Raw genomic sequence first — 25,201 nt, forward strand, 5'->3', positions numbered from 1 at the left:
TGATTTTAGGATCTGGAACGAGCATGGAGAGAATATGATAAGTTAGAATATGATGTAACTATTACCAGGAACCAGATGAAAGATCAACTAGATCGCCTTGGTGAAATTCAGGTACAAAAATGTAATATTTTTTACATCGTTTTAACTGGTTTTGACTGGTACTGTACAACCCAATCTTTTAGATACATGTGTACCCTCAATATTATGAACCTTTTTACATGATTGGCTACCTGAGACCTAGATTTGAATACTTTCAGTGACAGGAATCTCACAAAGTAGCCCATCCCCCCTTGTTTAAAAGTTCTTTATTCTGGTGCACACTGGAGTGTTCTGTGCTTCTAGCTAACTATCTCAGCTCTGTCTGCTGTCCTATAAATGTGGCTTTATATTCTTTCACAGGCCATCTGTGTCTCTTGGTATTGAGGTATTGGATTATAATAATTTATTAAATAATGGATATTTTATCTTTTTTATAACATTATAATCCATTATGTATTAAATGTCTCTCTTTATTGTCAAACTATCTTTAGCCTATTGTCTTGACATATTATAAGAATAGAGAAATATACAGCACCATTTGGTAGAGAGAATCCAGTATATGAGCAAGCATATCTGAGATTGAGTTCCAGGGGTTAGTTTCCTTATCTGTAAAATAGAATTAATAATGCCTGTCTTAAAGTGTTGCTCTGAGGAATGGAGATAATATATATTTAAGAAAATAATAAAAGTCACTTCATGCTGTGGCCCTATGTAAATTTGATCATCTGCACTGGAAACCAGTGGACTCAACAGACAAATCAATATAACAAATAAAAGGTTAGTAAGGTTTGTTCATCCATAGAAAATCTGTCTGTACTGTTCAGTATAGTGGCCACTGGACACATGGGAGTTGTTGGTCACATGAAATGTGGCTATTTTGACTGAGGAACTGAACTTTCAGTTGTATTTATTTTAATTATCTAAATTTAAATAGACACGTGTGCTATGACTTCTGTAATGGACACTTAAGTTACACTATCAATAATCGACAAAAATGAGATACTAAATACACTAGAAAAAGCTATAGATATCTAAAATATAATCCAGAGGTTGACAAACTTTTTCTGTAAGAGGTTTGGTATTAAATATTTTAGGCATTGCAGGCATGTTCACTCTGTTACATATTATTTGATGTTTTGGTTTTGGGGCTTTTTTTTAATAACCCCTTGAAAATATAAAATTCACTCTTAGGTCATGGGCCATACAGAAAGACTGCAGCCGGAGCAGTTTGCCAATCACTGATTTAACCTAACAAAAAATGTTCATCATGAAAATTTAATAAATATAGGACATAAGAAAAAACCTGAATAAGGGCTAGCTGGCTAGCTGGGTTAGAGAGTGGTGTTTATAACATCAAGGTCAAGAGTTCAGATCCCATACTGGCCAGCCAACAAAAAAAAAGAAAGAAAAAACCTGAATAAATGGAGTCATTTAATTGGTATACCATGTTCATGGATGGACTTATTTAACATTATCACAATGAAAATTCTTCCCAGAAACATAATTCCATTCTGACCAAATTTCCAGCAGAATTTTCTAAAGAAAATTTTTAAGTCATTATAATATTTTTAAGGTATAATAAAGACCACAAGTAGTTAAGACATTTTTTGAAAAAATAAAGAACTAGAAGACACAAACTATAAAATGGTAGCATTGCATATGCAATCTTAGACCAGTTACATAACAACTCTTTGTGTCAGTTCTTACAACTATAAAATGAAAATAATAATAGTCTCTACCCGTTAGGTTATTGTGAAAATTAAAAATGTTGATATTTTTGAAGCACTTAGAATAGAACCAGGCAGATAAAACTTACTATGTAAATGTTTTTTAAGTAAGTAGGTAAACAAGCAAACATAATGCAAAACACTACTATTAAACATGGAAAAAATAGACCAACGGAACAGAACAGAGAGTTCAGCAGCAGATTATAAATATGTAGAACTTGTATGTATTAGCAGTAGCATCACTCATTAGTGGAGAAAAGATCAATTATTAGATGGTATTAGAATACAGGCTCAAGCCCAGCTGGAGAGGGAAAAAAAAAAAAAAAAAAAGAATACAGGCTCACTGTATTGATTTTCTTGCTCATATCGTGTACAGAAATAAACTTCAGTTGCAGTAGAGATCTAAACACTGTTTATTAAAGCTAATACCAGGAAATGTTGAATGGGATAGACCCCAAAAATACTACCCACAAGTCAGAGAGAGAGAATTGTTAAACAAGATTTGGCTTTATCAGAAAATAAAAACAAAAAAAAACCAAATTGGCTTTAACAAAGTTAAAGATTTCTCCTCAAAAGCAACATAGACAAAGTTAAAAATGATATGTAAAATTCAGCATAGGTTTATGATCTAGATTTGCAAGAAACTTTTTTTTTGAAGAAACTATTAGAAAAATAGACAAAAAACAGTAATTAATTCATAGAAAGGAAAATTCAGATCACTGACAAGTGTTTGAAAATTTGTTCAAAGTCAGTAGTAACCAGAGAAATGCAAAATAAAACAATGAGATTTGCATTATATACCTTTCAGACTGCCAATATATGTATATATTTTTAAATTTATTACAAAAGTAATACATATTCTATAAAGGTGTGCAAGTGTCTGATTTTTGGTTGATCTTCCCTCCCTATGTATCAGTATTCATACCCTGGACTGTCACTGTGTCTCAATCTGTGTGAGCTCCTTTAACTTTGATGCTTCCAGCCTGTAGCTTGGAAAACTAGATAACTAGTTTTAGGTTATATAGTACCTTTTTGAATTGTTAGTTCATAGTCTTTAGTCTTACGGACTTTGTAAACATATTACTACCCCTTAGAGGACTTCTTAGCATACTGATAAAATACTGATTGTATTCTAGTATCTACAGTCATCAAAAACTGATATTCAGTGAAAGAAAATATTTTTCTAGGTAACGTGACAGTTTCTGTACTTCATTGCCTGTTTTTATTAACATAAAGTTATATTCCTAAAAATGGTGTTTGTTGTTATCCACAACAGTGTTATTGTTATTTATCAATAAGAGTCATAGAGTTCTAAAAGAATCTTAAAGAAAACCAATATGATCTTATTTTGGTTTCGGTTAGGGTATTTAGAGGACATGGGGTATTAAAAGTAAGAAAGTGGGGGCTGGCTGGTTCACCCGGTTGATTAAAGCACAGTTTAATAAAACGTATAACACTAAGGTCAAGGGTTCAGATCCCTGTACTGGACAGCCACCATAAAATAAATAAAAATAAAAGTAAGAAAATGGATTTAACGAAATAGAACAATGATAAATTTGGATTCCAAAATTGAAAATTTGTCTTGCAAATACATTTATTTAACTCTTTCAGTCAAAACTCTTCTGAATATATTTTTTTCTTTCTTTATGTTTCAGAACTTAGGAAGCTAGTACACCTTCCATTTCTTTTTCCCTCCCTAAGGAAGTTGTTTTGCTTTTAATTTGGGGTTTGTGTGTTTTGTGTTCTTTCCTTTTATTTTCGTTTTCTGTTTTTAGTCCCTTCTAATCAGTAGGCCTTCCTGGGATCATAATGCAAGGCACAGCTTATTGGAAAGATGTAAAGTAGTACTCTTTTATCTTTGTGGCTGGAATTACAAAATTGGGAGAGTCACATAGATAATATTAAATATTTTTAAAACTCAATCCACAGCAATTCTCGTTTTCATATAATTTTTGGAATTTATAACTTCATTTAATTTTTTCCTGTATGTGGTCTATCCATTTTCACTGGTAGACTGAATCAGCAGGACTTCAGCGTGCACAGATTCAGAAGGAACTTTGGAGAATTCAAGATGTCATGGAAGGGCTGGGAAAACACAAACAGCAGAGAGGCACTACAGAGACAGGTGAGTTAGCTTTGCACTTACTCTGTGATAACTCACCATAGTATCACATTTAAATGGAATGACACCTATAATTGGGCTTCTTTTGTTATTTTAATAGATTTTCAACACCAGAAAACAGTCAGCCTTCTTTGTAACATTGAATCAGTACACAAGTTTATAAACTAAAAAGCAAAATCTCTGCTAGCCACACCCACACAAAAATAATCATTGTTTTGTGTGTATAATTATAAATACAGTGTTTTGACTTTAGGAGTTGTTTTACCCCACAACAAAAATATAGGATACCTATTACCTATAGCCATTTTTCCACAATTCGCTTTTTTCTCCTTAACAATATATTACAATAATAGCTGTATAAGAACTCTTAATTAACAAGAATTAATTTACCATTGTCCATATCGATGGTCATGTAGGTTGTTTACAGGGGCTCTTTTGCTGTCATCAGCCATGCTACCACAAATATTACTATACATATAACTAAATACACATGTTAGTGCTTAACGGATTACAAAAAGTGAGAAATAAGGATACATTTTCCATTTTGATAGGTACAGCCAACTAGCCATCCTAAAAAGATTACATCAGATTATGCTTATACTAGTAATGTTTAAGAAAACCCGTTTCTCCATACTCTTGTTTAAAGTGTTTTAATTTATGTTTTTAATGTAATTGATTTCAAATTCTGAAAACATTAATAAGTAAGGGATTAGAAACTGAAGGCTGAGGGGAGGAGGAAAAATGGTGAACTGATGGGTACACAGCTATGCTGTCTACATAAGTGAATCATTGTGCAGTGTATGCATGTATTGAAATAACACAGTGTACCCCACAAATAAATGTTAAAATAAATAAATAAAACAAACTGAAGGCTTCATTTAAAATAAATGAAATAAAATTATTCTTTCTATAGATTAGAAAGATGTGTTTAGTATAAGTAGTCATGTTTTCTAATTTTTTTAATAGGTATGGCAGGATCAAAGCCTTTCTCAACAGTTAAGTACAAAAATGAGGTAAGTTTGAGGTTTTTTTTTTAAACTATGAATTAATTACTTTAAATGTTTAACACATGAATTAGAAGTGAGTAAGTCTTTTGCTCTTAAAAATGTTTTTAAAATATTTAGAAAAATTATTGTTTTAATCTTGAAATTTCATTGGTTCATAAATTTGGTGCTTGTAATATGATTTTTCTTCTCTTTTCTTAAAGCAAAAAAAATTAAATACTACTTTTCATCTATGTTAGAACTTTAAGTATTTTACTTTTATCTAAGTAATTTGAAAGTTTATCATTGTTTCTAATACTTCATAAAGTTATAGGATGATTTATAGATAAGTTGGCTATGCGTCATGCATAGCATAAAGAAATTACAGCTATAAAGAGATACTGTCAACCTAATTGAAAGAATCTTGGGGCCGGCCTGTGGCTCACTCGGGAGAGTGCGGTGCTGGTAACACCAAGGCCCCGGGTTCGGATCCCATATAGGGATGGCCGGTTCGCTCACTGGCTGAGCGTGGTGCTGACAACACCAAGTCAAGGGTTAAGATCCCCTTACCGGTCATCTTTTAAAAAAAAAAAGAAAGAATGAATCTTGAATTTTGTATAAAAGCCAATCAAAGAGAAATGTTTCTTTTTTTCTCTGTCTTAAAAATGGCAGAAAAATAAGAGTAAGATTTTTAAATTAATTCTTTTATTTTTAAAATGAAATATAGTACTTTGGTTTTTTGGGCTTTTTTGTTGTTGTTGTTCGTTTTTGGTGGCTGGCTGGTGCAGGGATTGGAACCCTTGACCTTAGTTTTATAACACTGCACTCTAACCAACTAAGCTAACCGGTCAGCCTGAAATGCAGTAATTTGTTTCATACAATAAACTGTTTTAATAATGTTAAGCTCGAGTATAAAGCTAACCAATATGTTACAGAAAAAAATTAGATACAGCCATATTTAAAACCCAATTATTGGCTATCATAAGAATTTTTTGTTTCATTTTTCAACATGAGATTTTCAGCTTGGCAGTGTCCCTTTAAGTATCTTAAAGTAAATGTAAGTTAATATACCATTGCAAAGAATTTAGATATGCTTAATTCAATCTGCTTATCTAAATAAGGTGACTATTCTACAATCTTTAGGAAGAGGAAGTAGTCCCACCTCGTCCTCCACTTCCTCGGTCCTATGACTTTACAGAGCAGCCTCCCATAATCCCCCCTCTGCCCAGTGATAGCAGCTCCTTGCTCTGTTATAGCAGGGGCCCAGTGCATCTGCCCGAAGAAAAGAAGATTCATCAAGTTCAAGGATATCCAAGAAATGGATCTCACTGTGTAAGTGGCTGGAATAGCCACAGAATAATCATACATGCCCTCTCATTTTTAAAAATTAATTTATTTTACACACGGGATTTTTTTTTATTATAACCCCATGTTTAGCCAGTGCTTTTTTGTTTATATGTAACTTTACCATTTGTGTTTTTCCTGCTTTGGTTTTACCATTCTCGCTTTTTAATATTTTTATAATTTTAATAATATTTCATAATTTCATAATATTTTTCATAAAATAACTACTTCGCACATGTTGAGGAGCTATATTTTAAATATACCATTTCAGGATATCGGAGGCAAAAGTATATCTTTAGATCAGAAAGAAGGGAGAAAGAAAAACATTGTTACTAGAAATGGTAAAAGGATTAGGATGTGGGCAGTTCGGTTTAGCAAAACTGTTCAAAGATGTGGACATGGCCAAGAAGAGATATTATTCCTGGAAATTGGAAATAAGAGGTTTGTGGAGTTAAGCCAGTAAATGTAAAATATAATAAGGAGAAGAGAATAAGAAAAAAGGAATAGAGTGAATTTTAAGAACAACAAAATGTTGTTCTTTGACAGGAATTTTAGTGCTGGGATGAACCTCACTTATTCAGACCACCTTCTAAATGAAAATTTCTTTAGTTAATATAATTATTTTAGACCTTAGTTATATCATGATAAAAATGTGACTTTGTCCCTAAGAGGAATATTTTAAACAAAAGTGTTACTGGTTAAAAATTTTTCAAATTACTTTTTTCTACTTAGTTGTGACATGTGTATTAATTGTGTTATATCCAAGAGAGTTGACTGGGACATTTAATTTTTAGAGTGTGATTTCAATCTTTACAGGTAAACATTTTAAAGGAAACTTTTAGTTGGTTAGAGCGTGGTACTGATAATATTAAGGTCCAGGGTTCAATCCCTATGCCAGCCAGCCACAAAAAAAAAAAAAAAAGTAACTAACTTTTAGCAGTTTTGGGGGGTTTTTTGTAATTATATGTTTTCCTTTCAAGGGTCCAGATTATAGACTCTACAAGAGTGAACCAGAGTTAACAACAGTGGCAGAAGTTGATGAATCTAATGGAGAAGAAAAATCAGAACCTGTTTCAGAGATGGAAACTTCTGTTGTTAAAGGTCAGCATTTGAAATGTTTTTCTCCTATTTTTTTCCAGACATTTTAGCAATAAATTCAATTTACACATTGATCCAGTACGTGTACAAGTCCACAGTCCCTTATCTGCAACCTTTGGAATCTGATGAGTTTCTGAATTAAGAAATTTTTAGATATTAGGAAGATAACATGGTCCATAAACCATACATGTCATATCAGCTAGACAGGATGCAGTACCCCTTTTTAAACACATTGATATTTCTGGACTATTCGTCCTACCTGGGATAAATAAAGGCTAAAAAGCATTACATCAGGGTGCATTTTACTGAGAAATAAGTTTATACCAAAATTTTTTAAATCTTTCCATTTCCTGGGTGTTTTTTGTTTGTTTGCTTGTTTGTTTACTATTTCAAAATTATGCATAAGAGGGCCGGCCGATTAGCTCAGCTGGTTAGAGCACGGTGGTGTTAACACCAAAAGATCCCTCTACCAGCCAACTGCCAAAAAAAGATTATGCATAAGGGATTAATGGCCGAAACAAATTTTTACACAATTTCTATAAAACAAATTTCAAAATAATAGTTTCTCTTAACGATGTGTACTTTGTTGTTGTTTTTTTTTTTAGTGCTGCTCATTCTTCAAGAAGTCAGTGTTTAAAGATAAGAGTAAGAGGGAAACTATTCTAGATTAAAAAGATAGAAAAAGCCATATATAGTGCAGTGCTTGAAACTTGATTGGACCATGGATTAAAAGAAAAAGCTGTAAAGACATTCTCAGGATGATTATGGAAATTTAAACATGTTCTAGATATTAGCTAATGGTGTATGTGAATTCTGAAACACTTAGGAGAAAAGTATCTACAACTGACTTTCAAATGATTCACCAAAAAAGTATGTGTCTGTTTATGATTACATATTATACAGAGATAAAGCAATGTGGCAAAAGGTAAAATGTTTTTGGAGAAATAAGCACTGATCATAACCCACTGGACTGATTTCTATAATCTGCTACAGGATCACAAAGTTTGGAAAACACATAGCATTTTTTCAAAATTATAATATTTTTCTCGGTCATCTAATGTCAAGTGTTTTTTTTAAAAAATACTGGTTTTTGGGCTGGCCCGGTGGCGCACTGCTACAGTGCGCCGCTTGGGAGCACAGTGGCGCTCCCGCCGAGGGTTCGGATCCCACATACAGACCGGTTCCCGCTCACTGGCTGAGCGAGGTGCGGGCGCAACACCGAGGGCTGCGATCCCGTTGCCGGTCCCTGTCCGGTACGGGCGCGACACTGAGGGTTGCGATCCGTTTCCGGACACGAAAAAAGGAAAAAATAAATAAATAAAAATACTGGTTTTTTGGGCCGGCCCGGTGGCGCACTGCTACAGTGCACCGCTTGGGAGCGCAGGAGCGCTCCCGCCGAGGGTTCGGATCCCACATACAGACCGGTTCCCGCTCACTGGCTGAGCGAGGTGCGGGTGCGACACCGAGGGTTGCAATCCCATTGCCGGTCCCGGTCCGGTATGGGCGTGACACTGAGGGTTGCGATCCGTTGCTGGACACGAAAAAAGACAAAAAAAAAAAAAAAATACTGGTTTTTTGAAAACACAATATAAATACACCTTTCTCATTCTCATCCAAATCATATCTTCTCCTTATCGAAAGTTTTTATTAACTTCTTACCTTTCCATACACAAATTAAGTCAAACAGTCATGGTCTTGGTCCTTACATTGGTTACTTATTATTATAAATATGCAGGAAAAAGTAGACTACAAACCATAGTAAATAATACTTTTGGTAATATGGCTAACTGAATACCCTGGCCAATCCTCCCACACAAAGTAATTACAAATAAGGGCTGCCTGGTTAGCTCAGTTGGTTACAGCATGGTATTGGTAACACTAGGGTCAAGGGTTCAGATCCCCATACCAGACAGCCACCAAAACAAAAAAAGAAAGAGATTACAAATGCTGATTAATAAGATTTTTAATTTTTTTTAAGAAGCATCACAAGTTGGGAAAGAGTTAAAAAAGGAATACACAGAGGCAAAATAATTATGTGAAGGGAGAGATCCAAAAGTTAATTGAACACAGGCTTTCACCTTGTGACAGGATGGAGTTCAGAGCCTGAACAAATTAGGGGTCTGATAGGAAACCTCCTCAAATAAAGATGGGACTCTCAGAGGGCTATATTCTCAGTGAAAACTGATTCGTTGGATTTCATTGAAATGTAAAACTTCTGCCCAAATTGGAGTATAAATATTGGGAAAAAAAAAAATATATATATATATATGTATATATACATATATATATGTGTGTGTGTGTGTATTTGACAACTTTTTTTTTTTTTCTTTTTTTTGGATGGATGGCTGGTATGGAGATTCGAACCTTTGATCTTGGAGTTATAACACTACACTCTAACCAACCGAGCTAACTGGCCAGCCCCTGTATAAACAACTTTTGCAAATCAATAATAAAGACAAAAAACCCAATAAAAAGTGGTCAAAAGACTTGGACACTTAACTAAGATATACAAATGGCCAGTTACTAAGCATAGGAAAAGTTTAGAACTTACTAATCATAAAGCAGATGCAAATTAAAAATCACAATTTACCCCCTCTAGAATGGTTAAACTTAACTGATACTACCAGTTGATGGTTAGGATGTGGAATAATAGGACTCACACACATTTCTGGTGCATAAGATGGAACAACAGTTTGTCAGTTTCTTATAAAGTTAAATCCAGCATTCCTCCTATATATTTACCGAAGAAAAATGAAAATATAATTCTTCAAAAGGGGCCGGCCCGGTGGTGCACTGGATAAGTGCGCCGCTTGGGAAGTGCGGCGGCGCTCCCGCCCGAGGGTTCGGATCCCACATACAGACCGGTTCCCGCTCACTGGCTGAGCGAGGCGCGGGAGTGACCCCGAGGGTTGCGATCCCATTGCCGGTCCCCGGTCCGGTACGGGGGCAACACTGAGGGTTGTGATCCGTTGCCGGACACGGAAAAAGACAAAAATAAATAAATAAATAAATAAATAATTCTTCAAAAGACATACATGAATTTTTACAGGAGATCTAATTTATAGTAGACACAGACTGGAAACAATTCATCCATTCAGCAAGAGAATTGATAAACAGATTGTATGTTCGTACAATGGAATACTCCTCAACAGTTTTTTTTAAAACTACTCATACATGAACAACATTTATGAATATCCAAAAAAAAAGTATGTTGAGTTAAAGAAGCCCAACTGAAAATGATATGGTGTATGATCCCCTTTATATGAAGTTTGAGAGCAGGCAAAGATAATCTATTGCAATAAACAGCGGAAAAGTAGTTGCCTTCGGTGGAAGGTGGGATTGATGAAGGGAGCTTTTTGGGGTGTTGAAAGTGGTCATTACCTTGATTTGAGATACTTACACAGGCATATACATTTGTTGAAACTTCATCAATTGTACACTGGAGATTGGTGTATTTCAATATACATTTTGTCTCAGTAAAACTTGGGTAGGGTAGTAAAGACAAAAACTGGGAGAGTTTGCCATGTACTGGCTCTCATTTAAGAGAGCTACACTTCAGGTAGAAGGAAAGTGGTCAGATACGAAAGTCTGACAGAAGGAATCAAAGTGGTAAATACATGGATAAAACTAAACAAACATTGACTGTATATAATAGACAACTAAGGACTGTATTTTGGGGTTTAAAAAAAAGTAGAGAACGGGCCGGCCCGGTGGCGCACTCGGTAGAGGGCGGTGCTCCCACCGAGGGTTCGGATCCCATATAGAGACCAGTCCGCTCACTGGATGAGCGCTGTGCGGGTGCGACACCGAGGGTTGCGATACCGTTGCCGGTCGCGGTACGGGCGCGACACCGAGGGTTGCAATCCCGTTACCAGTCACGGAAAAAGACAAAAAGGGGAAAAAAAAAAAAAAGTAGAGAACAAAAATATTTGACAACAGTAGCACATAAATCAGGAGGAGGTTTATTGGTATTAACATGTTGTAAGGTCTTTATTTTGCTCCAGAGGTTGGTAATGATCTTATTTAACTTTAAACTTACAGTAAGTTTGCATGCTTGCATATAAGATGAAGAAAAGAAATAGATTGTACAGCTTCTAAGGTAGTAGAGAGACAAGTGGAAGGAGGGAAAAATAATCCAAAAGAAGAAAGGGAAAAAAATAGAACATGGAGAAAATGCAAAATAAATAAGTTGGTAGAAATAAATCTAAATATTTCAGTAATTACAACAAATATAATTGAGCTAAATAAATGTTTCACTTAAAAGAAATAGACTCTCAAAACTGGATTAAAATTTTAAATACCCTTCCAAAACTTAAGGCTACTTACTAAAAAGTTGAACCTTATATTGAATGAAAACATCAAGTTGCAAAAAGACACATAATATTGTGATTCCATATATGCATAAAGGTTAAAAATGTGCAAAACTAAATAGACATTTTCCCATAAAATTATAACAGAGCTGAAAAGTTCCTATCACCTAGAGATGTCATAGCCATCCTAAAGTCTAAGGACAACGCATTACTTACATTTACATGTTTGTGGTGATGCTGGTGTAAACAAACCTAGTGCAGAATATGTTGAGGGAAGAGTGCTTAGCTAACCCACAGGTAGTCTCTCAAAGGTTGCTCAGACTTTTAAGATAGAAAACTAAACATATTTAAAAAAAAGAAAGAAAGAAAAAGAAAGCTAAGCATTTGACACATTAGATTCAACCCCAAGTGAGAGCATTGTTTTCTACTTGTAATTCTTGCATTTTTAAATGATTCCTACCCATCCCCATAGCAAAATAATAGTTAATTACAGTTAGATAGGGCTGGCAAATGGCTCGCTTGGGGGAATGTGGTGCTAATAACACCAAGGCCGCAGGTTCAGATCCCTATCTATATAGGGATGGCTGGTTGGCTCACTTGCGAGAGCGTGGTGCTGACAACACCAAGGCAACGGTTAAGATCCCCTTACTGGTCATCTTTTTAAAAAAAGAAAGAGCTAACGCTCACTGAATGCTTGCTGATTGCCAGGCACAATCCCTGCCTGTAATTTAATTTTCTTTACTTTGCAGGGGTGGTCTTATTCTAATAATCAGTTAACAGATGAGGAAAGTGGGACACAAAGAGACTAAGTCACATAGAGGACCCACGTTCATGCAACTAGTGGCCAGTGTAAATAACAGGAAAAGTCATTGCTGTTGCCTTTTGTACAAAGACAAAATCATCTAATATCTCATTTCCCTGAACCCTGACATTAATCAACACATGCCTGTAATTCAGAAGTTAGTACCTCTGAAGAGAGAGAATAGATAGGATTAGGGAGGGTCGAGAAAAGGCTATTAAAGGTAATGATATTTCTCAACTGGGTGATTACTAAATAGATGGATGATTATTCTATATACTTTTACATATTTTTTACTTATTCTTTTGTATCTGCTCTATTTAATGAAAACAGTAAAGAAAGATTTTTTTCATTTATCCAATTAACTATGTAGTAGGTGGTAAGTGAACATTTGGGTAGTATAGAAGTTAACGAAATATCTGGCATATGTCTGTGAGTTTAGGAAATTTTCTTTTTTTTTTTTTTTTCCTGTGGCTGTCCAGTAAGAGGATCCAAACCCTTGACCTTGATGTTACAAGGTGACACTAGAGTTGGGGAAACTTTTAAAGCAGAGGTTCACAGTCAGCCAGCCACATGCCAGATCTTTGTTCTCCTTCTTGTTCGTGATACATAATACACAGCCACAATATAAAATTCAGGGAGTATCCAACACGTAAGCAGACATTTTACAAAAAAGTATAATCACATAGCAAATAAGCATATGAAAAGGAGCTCAGTCTTTTTAGTCATCAGGGAAATTCAAATTAAAACCACAATGAGATACCACTACTCTTGCTCCAGAACAGCTACAGTTTAAGACTGAGAGTACCTTTTTGAATTATCTAACTGTTCTTAGTAGATCAGTTGTTTTGCTTGGATTTTCCAGATATACATTTGTGTCATAATTATAATTTTTCTTTTTTCTTCCTAAATTTTATACCTCTTATCTGAAGCTAGTAGCTCCACAATAGCATTACGAACTAGAGGAGGTAGTGGACATCCTTATTCTGTTGCTGACTTTACTGGGAATGCTTTTAAATTTTTCTCATTGATCATGGTGCTGGCTTTCATATGAGATATCTGCATTTTATCATTATGGAAATCTCCATTTATTCTCATTTTAATAAAGGTTTCGTCCATGAAAAGGAAATTTAATAATACCAAATTTGATTAGTTTTGTTTCCTAATGATCATATTTTTCTTTTTTCTTTTTGTTTTTTTGGTAGCTGTTTAATAATACCAAATTTGATTAGTTTTGTTTCCTAATGATCATATTTTTCTTTTTTCTTTTTTTTTTTTTTTGGTAGCTGGAGTTTTGTTTCCTAATGATCATATTTTTCTTTTTTCTTTTTGTTTTTTTGGTAGCTGTCCAGTACGGGGATATTTTTCTCTTTTTATTTATTAAAATGGCAAGTTACAATTAGTAGATTTTCTAATATTAAATGATTCATTTGCATTTCTAGCATAAACCCCAGTTATAGTATATTTTGCCTTTTATGTGCTGCTAGATTTTATTAATGATTTATTTCAGATTTTTACATTAATTTTTATAAACAAGATTGATCCATGGGTTTTCTTTTTTTTCTCCCCCACCCCGCAAAAAAGTAAATTGGTTGCCAGCATTTAAAAATTGGGACTTTGTAACTTTTTTAAAACTCTCAATAGGTCTGGCCAGACTGCCCTTGTTTGGCAACAGCACTGTTTTACTGGAGCCGAGTAGCATCTGCTTCGTTCAGACAGGATATGGAGAAAAAGTTGCCATTTTTCATGTGTAATAGGATTTTTAATCCCTGTGGGCATTTGAGTTTTAGCCTCCTTAAGAGAAAGGTTTTTTTGTTTTGTTTTGTTTTGTTTTCCTTTTTGTCTTTTTTTTTACTGACCGGTAACGGGATCGCAACCCTCGGTGTCGCGCCCTCACCGCGCTCAGCCAGTGAGCAGGAACTGGTCTCCACATGGGATCCGAACCCTCGGCAGTAGCGCTGCCGCGCTCCCAAGCGGCGCACTCTCCAGTGCGCCACCGGGCCGGCCCTAAGAGAAAGTTTTTAAAACATTAAATAAGGATTGTGTTTTGTTCTTTGATTTTGCATATGCTATTCCATTTTTTTCTGGTTCCTGCACAACCATAATGCCTTATGATATATATAGGTTAAATGTGACTGGTGAGGTTTACAAAATTTATAAATTATTTAATAAGTGATTTTAAATCATCCATAGGAATTTAATTGACTTGAAAAAAGTGAAGTAGATAAGCCATCATTTATTCCACCACTGAGTGCATGTATTTTTTACTCAAAAAATATATTCTCCAGTGAGTTTTGAAATCCTCTTTGATGTTTTGCCTCTTTTAAAAGTTTGAGGTTTTGGGAGGATGGCTGGTTAGCTCAGTTGGTTACAGTTCAGTGTTAAAACACTAAGGTCAAGGGTTTGGATCTGTGTATTTAGGCCAGCTGCCCAAAAAAAACAGGGAGGGGGGGGTTGTAACTTAATCATAGGTTGTCTTCTGAATAAATATCTGAAGTACACTGATCAATTATGATGTTTTGGTTAGAGCATGGTGCCGATAACACCAGGTCAAGGGTTCAGATCGCTGTACCTGCCAGCTGTCAAGAAAAAAAATTATGGTGTCACTTCTTTTGTGTCATATGACTTAATATAGGACTCTTAAAAATGGATCAGTAACTAGCATGATACAGGCTTTTTCTTTGTAACTTTAAGCGAACTCAAAGAAAGTGATGTGGTTTTTTTAACACAACTGTTGAGATTTTAATAATTTTTTCTTTTACTGGTATCCGCAGTGGAAGACACTCAGTGGGTGATAGCATATATATTCTCTTACACGAGATGGCTGTGGTCTAAATGCATACATTTTATATGTTAACTTACTATTAGTTTTTATTGTTGTGTTAATGGTTTTTGCATGTAGTTTTCTAATTATAAAAGTGGTGTGTGTTCATTTTAGAAATTTTGAAAACTACAAGAGAAAGTAAAGATGATTACCTGTAGTTAACTATTGTTAACATTGTTAGTAGATACTTTGTCGAGGCAATATGGTGTGACTGAAAAAGACCAAACAGAAAGTAAGAACATAAAGAGTAAATCACTTAACCCTTCTGGGCCATAAATTTTGTAATATGTGGGTGAATTAGACTAACTAATTAGGGTGACGACAGAGTTGTACCAGTGCAACAAAAGAGGGCATTTTATAATTAATTTTTGTTTGTTGTTTTGGAGGCTGGCCAGTACAGGGATCAAACCCTGGACCTTGGTGTTGATAGTACCATGCTCTAAACCAACTGAGCTAACTGGCCAGCCCCTATAATTAATTTTTTAAAATTTCATATGTTAATCTGTAGAACTTTATTTCTAAAGTTAACCATAAATTTTTCTAGTAGTATTCTTGACTGATTTATGGTTCTTTTCAAATTATAACTTTGCTTTCTTATTTTAAAAGCCTAAGAAATTAAGTATGCCCAAAGAAAGCAGTGTTGTATAAAAGATGTTTTGTGGAACTTACTGATGTTTTAAATTTTAGGCTCCCACTTTCCTGTTGGAGTAGTCCCTCCAAGAACAAAATCACCAACACCCGAATCTTCGACAATAGCTTCATATGTAACCTTAAGGAAAACTAAGAAGATGATGGATCTAAGAACGGTATTTAACTAGAAAATTAACTTCTAGAAGGATTTTCAAACCTATTTATTGCTTTCTTACATGTTTCCATTTTTAGTGTTTTATGAGCATTCTTTTTTACATACTCTAAGAAAAACTTAGTAATCTTAATTTTTAAAAAAATTATTATCACCTCAGAGGAAAGACGTAGTCAATACCTAATCTAGATTTCTTTTGATTAGTCTTGACATGGGTCTTAGTGCACAATTTGTGGAATCCCCCTGTGCTATGCACATACCCTGATGCCTCTAAGAATTTCCTTGATGAGAGTGATAGACATGTCCTGTAGTGACACAAAAGTTAATGGATTTACTAGTTAGCCTGAGGTTGCAGGGCCTTTCAGATATGGTAGTTTGGGAGTTTGCTGATCTTCTGGTTACTCTGAGAGATGTAAATTGGTACTGGAAATAAATCCTGTATTTCACATTTTCATCCAAGATCTAGTTAATTCAAACTGACTCTAAGGCAGCCTAATCTTGTTCTTCTTGTGAAGATGCTTAGGATACTTAACTCCTTTCTCTAAGTGTTCTCGAGAAATTTGGGCTACAAACGAACTTTTATTTTTCATCTTTATAAATGTGGTACTTATTTGGTATTGAGATATTTTAAGCTATAAGAAAAGACCAAAAGTTACTCCAAATGATAAGATATATGGTTATTCTTGAAAGATATTAAAAAGTACAGCTAAAAAGTATACACCCAAAAAATCTAACAAATTTTAAGAATGTAATGTTTTCAATTAGTATAAAATTATAAATACATATAGAAATAATTATTGTGGAATAAAAATAATGAATAGCTGTGTATCTATTAACATTAGTGGTCATGGTTCTGTAATACTCTGTTCAGAGAATTAGGCATTTTTTACAGGTTGCAAGGGTGTTTTGGAAATTATAATGCTAAAAATTAGCAAATCAACAGAAAAATGGCTTTAAAAAATGACACGTTGACATCAAGCAAAAAGATATTAGTGGATTTATATTCTACAACTATCGCAAATACTAGAGGAGTTCAACGTAACCAAATTCTGGAGGAAAAAGTGGTTATATAATCACACAGGAACAGTCGTTTTGTTTTATATTTTTAAATTTATTTATTAATATATATATATATTTTTACATTCTATGATGTTGTGAAGCAGTTGGGAGGGAGGGGGAGAGGGGAAAAGGGATGGAAGGAGGAAGGAGGATGGGCCAGGTTGAGGCCTGTGCCACCCCCCTCATTCCTACAGGGGAAACCAGGGGACTTCCAGCTGTCACTGGGTCATGGCCAGGCTGGGTGCAGATGTCAGGAGGGTGTGGCTAAATCCCTTGCCCCCCACAACCCCGGCTCTGGAGGCCAGGACACTTCTTGTGGCAGCTTGGTAGTCTTTGCTGGGCTGTTTGCACCTATCGGGGAGTGTGGCCAAGGCCCAAGGCCCCCCACCCTTGGGACTGGTTGCAGATGTCAAGAGGCATAGCTGAGACCCCCAGCTCTCCCCCCTCTCTGGCTTGGTAGCCCAGGGGACTTCTGGTCCTTCTAGGTGTTATAGGTGTTCTTTGGTGAAATGAGACCTTTACTATTTAATATCAAACTTTGTCTCTGGTCTGTGGGTATTTTGTTTTGTCTTCTAGTTCTGTGCTGGATTATTCACTGTTCCCACCACTTAAACTCCGCACTGGAACTAATTTGCTGTCCTTTGCTTACTTCTAAAATAGGGGAACTTCCTGTGGGGACCAGTACTTGAGCTCTGTGGTTGAGCTAAATTGCTGCTTTGCTGCTGATTCCGTGGGGAAGGCTTTTTGTGCAGCTCACATTTTAATGGTTGACTTTATAGGTACTTCTGGCTTTCATGAGATCTGGTGCACCTGGGTTGTATAGAAACTCTGGTCTGGGCCTGAGCAAAGTGCACCCCTTGCGGTTCTATATTCCTGATCAGTCTCCTCTGAGAGTGGTCCTGCGCTGATTGGAGGGCAGATCAGCTGTCCTTGCTCTGCCCCCATGTTCCTTCAGTGGCCCATCTCCCCCACCACCCATACTGCAAACACTTCCCATGGGATGGGCCCTGAGCTAGTCCCTTGCGATCACTCACCAGCCTCTGAGTGGCTCCTTTTTTTCAGTTGTTCTGTCCCCTCACTCCTATGTGGGTCTACAGGAACCCTGTTAGTGATCTTGCTTGCCTGGGGGCCACCAAGGCCCTCTTCTCCCCTGCCACCTCCAAGCAACTCCATCCAAAGAGCGCAGCTATGGCTTTTGCCAGTTCCTGCTCCATGCGCTCAGCAGCTCCATTCAGAGTGGTTTTTTCTTTCTGTCATCGTGGCTTCTCCTGCCTTCATGTACTCCACGGGTCTCTACTCCTCTTCCCCTAAGCTCTAGCGGCCCCAGCGTGGCTGTCGTTGGGTTTTCATAGTTGTAAATTGGTTGATTTGTGGGAGAGAGTGATGCTAGGGACGATCTATTCTGCTGTCTTGACCTGAAGCCCTTGGAAAGGGCTTTTTATAAGTGATACCAATGCCAGAAGAAAATATTTGCAATGTATATAATAAACCGGTTTTTTCATATATTAAGAACATCTGTAAAAAAAGGTTTTTTTTTTGTTTTTTTTTTGGCAGCTGGCCTGTATAGGGATCCAAACCCTTGACCTTGGTCATATGAAAATTGCTCAACACCAATAATAATTTTTAAAATGCTAACTACAACTCCAATGAGGTACTCTTTTTCAGTTGTAATATAGGCGGAAAAAATCTGAAAATCAATTATATACAGACTTTAAAAGTAGGGCTGGCTGGTTAACTCAGTTGATTAGAGCATGGTGTTGTAATGCCAAGGTCAAGGGTTTGGATCCCCTTACCGGTCAGTTGCCAAAAAAAAAAAAAAAGAAGAAAGTAGATGTGTATGATATGGTTATTTGGAAAAGAAAGTTGAGTGTGACATTTTTGAATAAGCCTAGAAAAACGTTGGGAAGAATGCACAATTGTTGTTACCAAAAATGACAGGAAAAGGGTACCAAAGTCCCTAATTAGTATCCAGAATTTACTTTTTAAAAAAATTAATGTGTTTGTTGTGGTGGCTGGCCAGTAACAGTAATGTGTTTTTTGTTTTCATTTTGGTTTGTAAAAGTAAATGGGTTTTTTGCAGATAAATGAGGATGGTTATTTGTTCTGCATATTAAGGCTTTCCATTTTTCTTTTCCTTTTAGTTTCTAATTGAGCTCTTTAAGATGTTTATTCTGTACAGTAGAAAATAGTCCCAGATCTGTAGCTCCTGCCGCACAGGTTGCAGTGGATACGAAAGGATCTTAGCAGTTAACCAGACATACTTCTTGGTCACAGAAATACTAACCTCTACCTGGCTTCTTTCAAAAACTCCAACAATGTCTGTTACCATCTTTGTCGGTTCCTGCCAGCTCAGACCAGAGGGCCCAAAGAAACCTTATGGATTCTCTATATAGGTTCTAGAATATGCTTAATCTTTAAAATTTATGCTACGTAAAATAAGCTAAAATTTGCATATGACTAACTCTTGAAGTACTATTTTGGATCTTACACCAATATTGTTTTACAACTTTAAGAAGAAAGAAGAATTGGTTGTTTAATGAAATACCCTCATATGTATACATATATACATATATAAAAGTTTTCAAATATTATAGTCTGATTTATAGAATTTATTTATTTTTATTTATTTATTTTTTTAATGAGTCAAGTGAAGTGGTGGGAGTGGAGAAGGAACAAAGAAATCTGTGGCTGGTTGTGATCAATTGGTTTTAAACACCACTGCACCCAGACCTGCCAAAAAAAAATATTTCTGTAGTTATATTATTGATCATAAAATATCTGAGGGTGTTTTGTCTACTAGTCTTTTCACAGTAAATGTGTGACTTAAAACATTACATTTCATTAAAAGAAATTTCTGTGTGTGTGTGTGTGTGTGTGTGTCCCCGTCCGTCCCCTTCTCCTAGTTTGAGTTTTATGCAGTTTCCTGTTCCATGCATCACCAATTACCAGTTAAGGATAAAATAGCCTAATTTGCCTTTCTGGTGTTACCTAAATAACATTCAAAACCTCCACTTTTTATTTTTAAAACAAAATAAATAAATGCACTTTACAACATTTTTTTATTCCATCATACTTTTCTTAAGTTATTCTATATTTATGTATTCATGTGTTTATTTTTAATTTGAAGGAAAGACCAAGAAGTGCAGTGGAACAGCTCTGTTTGGCTGAGAGTACTCGACCTAGAATGACTGTGGAAGAGCAAATGGAAAGAATAAGGAGACATCAACAAGCATGCCTAAGGGAAAAGAAAAAAGGATTGAATGTCATTGGTGCTTCTGACCAGTCACCCACACAGAGTCCTTCAGATTTAAGAGATAATCCATTCAGGGTTACCCAGGTATATCATTGCTTTTGATTATTCTTGTGTGTCAGTCTAATATCACTTGAATTGTAGAATCACAGAGTTACATGATTGATGAGTTTTAAAAGATCTACAATTTTGTATTATGGTCATGCACTGCATAACAATGTTTCAGTCAATGACAGACCCATATGATGGAAGTCCCATAAGACTATAATACCATGTTTTTACTGTACCTTTTCTATGTTTAGATATGTTTAAATACACAAACACTTATTGTGTTACAGGTGCCTGCAGTATTCAGTACAGTCACAGGCTGTACAGGTTTATAGCCTAGGTATGTAGTAAGCTGTACCATCTAGGTTTGTGTAGGTACACTCTGTGATATTCACACAGTGATGAAATTACCTAACAATGCATTTCTCAGAACATATCTTCATCGTTAAGCAATGCATGACTATTTAATTCTTAAAATATTAAGCTAAGACAGCTTATCAGTAAAATGGAAATAACTCTGGGCTCAAGAGACCAGAGCTGAAGTATTTGTTAGATGCCATTGTGGACTGAATCTCCTCTACCATAAGGTAGTGATACAACCTACAGAGAAACACTAGGAAGATAAAAGTGTTTTCAATAATTGTAAAATGTCATGTAGGCTACCAAGATAGTCCCCAATTCCCCTCCCAATAAAATGTGTATTACTGTGTGTCCTAATTTAACATGACCTAAATTGTAGCAGGAGAGAGCTTCTAAGTAAAAGTTGTAAGTCTACTATCATTACACCTCAACTTCGGCCTTGTAAAGTGATACCATTCCATTTATTTGTGGCTTTTCTTTATAAACACAGAGATAGCAGACTAGTGAACCTTTTTAGTAGCTTCTTTCTGATGTATCCCTGTTAGTAGACAGTTGTCACCTGGTAGTAGTGTCTGAGTATTTATCTGTAATGGAATAAACTGGATGTATCAGCTGAAAGTGCTTCCCTATTCTAATAAACATCCCCTTTTCATCTAATCAAGAGCAGGCCTTGCTAATGGAGATTAAACACAGCAACTGTTAAATAATAGCACATTTTACAAATTGCAAAATGGATGATTTAAAAAGAGAGGTGAGGGCCGGCCCCGTGGCACACTCAGGAGAGTGCGGCGCTGGGAGCGCAGCAATGCTCCTGCTGCGGGTTCGGATCCTATATAGGAATGGCCGGGTGCGCTCACTGGCTGAGCGTGGTGCAGGCGACGCCACACCAAGGGTTGCGATCCCCTTACCCTTTACCGGCCACGAAAAAAGACAAAAAAATTTTAAAAAAATAAAAAGAGAGGTGAGAAAAATGTGTGGAATACTGCTGTGTGGATAGATAGATAGATAGATAGATAGATAGATAGATAGATAGATAGATAGATATAGATATGTGCACATACATATACTAGCGGTCTTCAGAAAGTTAACGGAAAGATTCATATTATCTTTTATTTCTACTTTTTCATCAACTTTTTGAAGTACGTGTGTGTGTGTGTGTGTGTGTGTGTGTGTGTGTGTGTATTGATAGGCACTATCTATAAAATATACATGCAGGTGCAGTATGAATCTAAAAATGCTGTATATCTTTTGGGCAGATGCGAAGGAAAGATGATAACATTAAGGAATTGGACACTGTCATCAAAGAAAATGATATAAAGCCAAACCATGAAACGCCTGCTGCAGAAATCGTTCAACTAAAAGAAGCTGAACCCCAAAATACGGATTTCAGCAAAGAGGTAGAGAGATTATTTTAGGACAGATATTCCGAAGGGGTAGGTTTTCGAAGATTATGTTAAGTGGTAAAGTTGAAGATAAAGTATGTTTCTTTCAGTCACAGAGGCCATTTTCTAAATGAAATGACAAGATTCCTTTAATTTGATTGACATATTCAGCAACATCAAAATGTGTTAATTGAAAATTTAAAATGCAATCAATTAAGGCTGGGATAAATGATTGTTAACCCAATTAAAGAATCTTATGTCCCAAGGGTCTTAGTGATGTGCATCTTCTTTTTGAACAAATAACTTTTTCCATCCAAGTAGTAAAGAATGCTAATATTTTTTAATACTCTCATACTTGAACCTAAATTGTCAGTAATATTTGATGGGTATGATATAAATGGTTTAGTAAGCTTTTTATTTTGGAATCATTTTAGATTTACTAATAAATATTAAATGTGATGAGAATGCTTTGGGAAAAAAAAAGTTTTCTTTTTATTCTATAGCTTAAAAAAGCTGAAAATGTTTTTTACGAAATGCTTTTGAAACCTGAGCCAAATGGAGTAAGTTCCGAGGAATTGATGAATAAAGAAAGAAGCAAAGAAGAAGTGCCTGAGGATGTTACATACAGGTAATAAACAGGAAAAACAAAGGAGTCATTCACAAAACTGTATAACTGCTCAAAAATGGTAAACTTCAGAGTCAAAGAGTATTGGATTCCAGGGCCAACTTAGCTACTTAGGAGTTGTGTACCACCACGCAAGACTGTTGTAAGGATTTTTTTTTTTTTTTTTTTGCTGCTGCTGTCTGGTGCAGGGAACTGAACCCTTGACCTTAGGTGTTACAAGGCTGAGCTCTAACCAACTGAGCCAAACAGCCAGCCTGTTATTGTAAGGATTAAATAAGAAAATATATGTATAGCACTTAGCACCTATGAAGTTTTCAATAAATGATACCTTTCCAAAAAAAAAATGCTGTAAGACTGGCTGGTTAGCTCAGTTGGTTAGAGCATGGTGCTGATAACACCAAGGTCTAGGGTTCAATCTTTGTATCAGCTAGCCGCCAAAACAAAACAAAAACAAATGCTGTGAGGCATATAGCTGTAGCAAAGTAGAAGTTTCAGCATTGTCTCTGTAATGGTAGACATTGATCAGAAGTCTGAGTTGTTTGAAGGCAGTTCCAAAGATTATGTGATTTGCTTTTATTTTTTAGCTGTATTTCTTAACTAGCCCTCTTAAGTGTATATCGTCAGTCTCACCTTAGTAAAAAAAAATTACCAGTTCTGGAGAAAAGAAGTGCTGTGATTTAGAGTTCCTAAGCAGGTGGCCGGTTAGCTCACTTGGTTAGAGTGTGGTGCTGATAACACCAAGATCAAGGGTTCAGATCCCCATACTGGCCAGGTGCTAAAAAAAAAAAAGGAAAGAGACAGTCTGTTAATGCAATTATTAGTGCAATAGTGCATGACACCCACCTAAAGAAGTTTTACTTGCTCCCCCCCCCCAAAAACAAAAAACCTAAATTTGATCAAGCCTTAAAATCATATCAATTTATAGAAAATATGAGAGATAGAATCATCAAAACCCAGGACATAGTAAGCTGTATAGGACAGATAAACCAGGTAGTTTCACATATAAACAGCAAAGAATAGGGCTGGCTGGTTAGCTCAGGTGGTTAGAGCCCAGAGTGATAACACTAAGGTCACAGGGTTTGGATCCCTGTACTGGCTAACTGCCAAAAAAAAGGGGGGCAAGTGGTGCAAAGAATAGAAGGGATGTGGAGCACTTTGTTTTAGATTAAAGTAGACTTTTTAAGAGACTTGTCAGGCAGTACAGTGTATGGACCTTGTTTTGATCCTGATTCAAGTAATTCTAAAATGACATGAGGCGATGATGAACAAAATTGGCAAAGTGTGGTAATTACTGAAGCTGAGTATACAGATTTCTTTTTTTTTTTTAAAAGATGACCGGTAAGGGGATCTTAACCCTTGGCTTGGTGTTGTCAACACCACACTCAGCCAGTGAGCCAACCGGCCATCCCTATATGGGATCCGAACCCGTGGCCTTGGTGTTATCAGCACCGCACTCTACCGAGTGAGCCACGGGCTAGCCCTACAGATTTCATATATTATTTGCTCTACTTTTTTTTTTGTTTGTTTGAAATTTCCATTAAAAAAAATAGGGTGGTATTTTCAATAAAATCAAAGATGTACATACCCTTGGCCCAGAAATTCTACTTCTTGGCATTAGAGAAATGCTTGTACATATGTGCCAAGGTTGTGTGCTCATAAGAATGTCCACAACTACATAGTTTGCTTTGGATAAAATCTGGAATTAACACGTGTCCATTTACCATAGAATGAATAAGTAAATTGGAGTGTATCAACACAATGGAATTCTATATAACAAAAAATATATACGATGTTTAGCTACCCACTGCAACATAAATGATTCTTAGGGAATATAGCATTAAGCTAAATATGCAGAAAACAAAATAACTGCTATATTCTATTAATATAAAGTTGTAAAGCAGCTGTCTCATTTAAAAATAGCTATATACAGGTGGCAGGTTTACATGAAAAGGCATGGGGAAAAAATTACCTTAAACGTTAGTATAGTGGTTACATAAGTAGGAGGGAGTTGGATAGGATGGAAAGTAAAGCGGGGAGGAGTTCTAAGGTCCTAGGGTATCCCTAGCATTCTATTTCTTGATCTGAGAGGTGATGATACGTGTGTTTGCTTCATAATCATTTGTTAATCTGAAAACGTATTTGCACAATTAAATATATGAAATTTCCATTAAAAAAGAGAAGAAAGGGGATTAATTGCAAGCAAAATATTAGCAGTTCTTTAATATAGGTGGTGGCATCTTTTCTGTATGGTTAAAATTTTTTATTACAAAAAATTGGAAGAAGGCCAGCCCGTGCTGATAACACCAAGGCCACGGGTTCGGATCCTATATAGGGATGGCCGGTTTGCTCACTGGCTGAGCGTGGTGCTGACAACACCAAGCCAAGGGTTGAGATCCCCTTACCGGTCAACTTTTGGGGGAAAAAAAAAA

The 25,201-nt window shown here is 35.8% G+C and overlaps 1 protein-coding gene and 1 non-coding gene across 5 annotated transcripts in view; both read left to right on the plus strand.

Moving 5' to 3' along the window:
• Nucleotides 1-25,201, plus strand: part of PLEKHA5 (pleckstrin homology domain containing, family A member 5) — a 249,438-nt gene that overhangs the window by 218,079 nt on the left and 6,158 nt on the right. For 3 of the 4 annotated variants that reach the window (XM_008568651.1, XM_008568650.1, XM_008568649.1), the window contains exons 19-27: nucleotides 10-111; nucleotides 3,780-3,891; nucleotides 4,855-4,901; nucleotides 6,015-6,203; nucleotides 7,196-7,316; nucleotides 15,934-16,052; nucleotides 20,235-20,444; nucleotides 22,022-22,162; nucleotides 22,651-22,775. In XM_008568651.1, coding sequence (XP_008566873.1) covers nucleotides 10-111; nucleotides 3,780-3,891; nucleotides 4,855-4,901; nucleotides 6,015-6,203; nucleotides 7,196-7,316; nucleotides 15,934-16,052; nucleotides 20,235-20,444; nucleotides 22,022-22,162; nucleotides 22,651-22,775 — 1,166 coding nt within the window. The remainder of the gene's footprint in view (nucleotides 1-9; nucleotides 112-3,779; nucleotides 3,892-4,854; nucleotides 4,902-6,014; nucleotides 6,204-7,195; nucleotides 7,317-15,933; nucleotides 16,053-20,234; nucleotides 20,445-22,021; nucleotides 22,163-22,650; nucleotides 22,776-25,201) is intronic. The other variant, XM_008568652.1, reaches the window with a different exon arrangement.
• TRNAI-GAU lies at nucleotides 23,469-23,543 on the plus strand. Its single transcript has one exon. It is a non-coding gene; the product is annotated as a tRNA-Ile (tRNA).

The sequence above is a fragment of the Galeopterus variegatus genome, unplaced genomic scaffold (genome assembly GCF_000696425.1).
Source record: "Galeopterus variegatus unplaced genomic scaffold, G_variegatus-3.0.2 Scaffold428, whole genome shotgun sequence".
In the NCBI taxonomy this organism is placed as follows: Eukaryota; Metazoa; Chordata; class Mammalia; order Dermoptera; family Cynocephalidae; genus Galeopterus; species Galeopterus variegatus.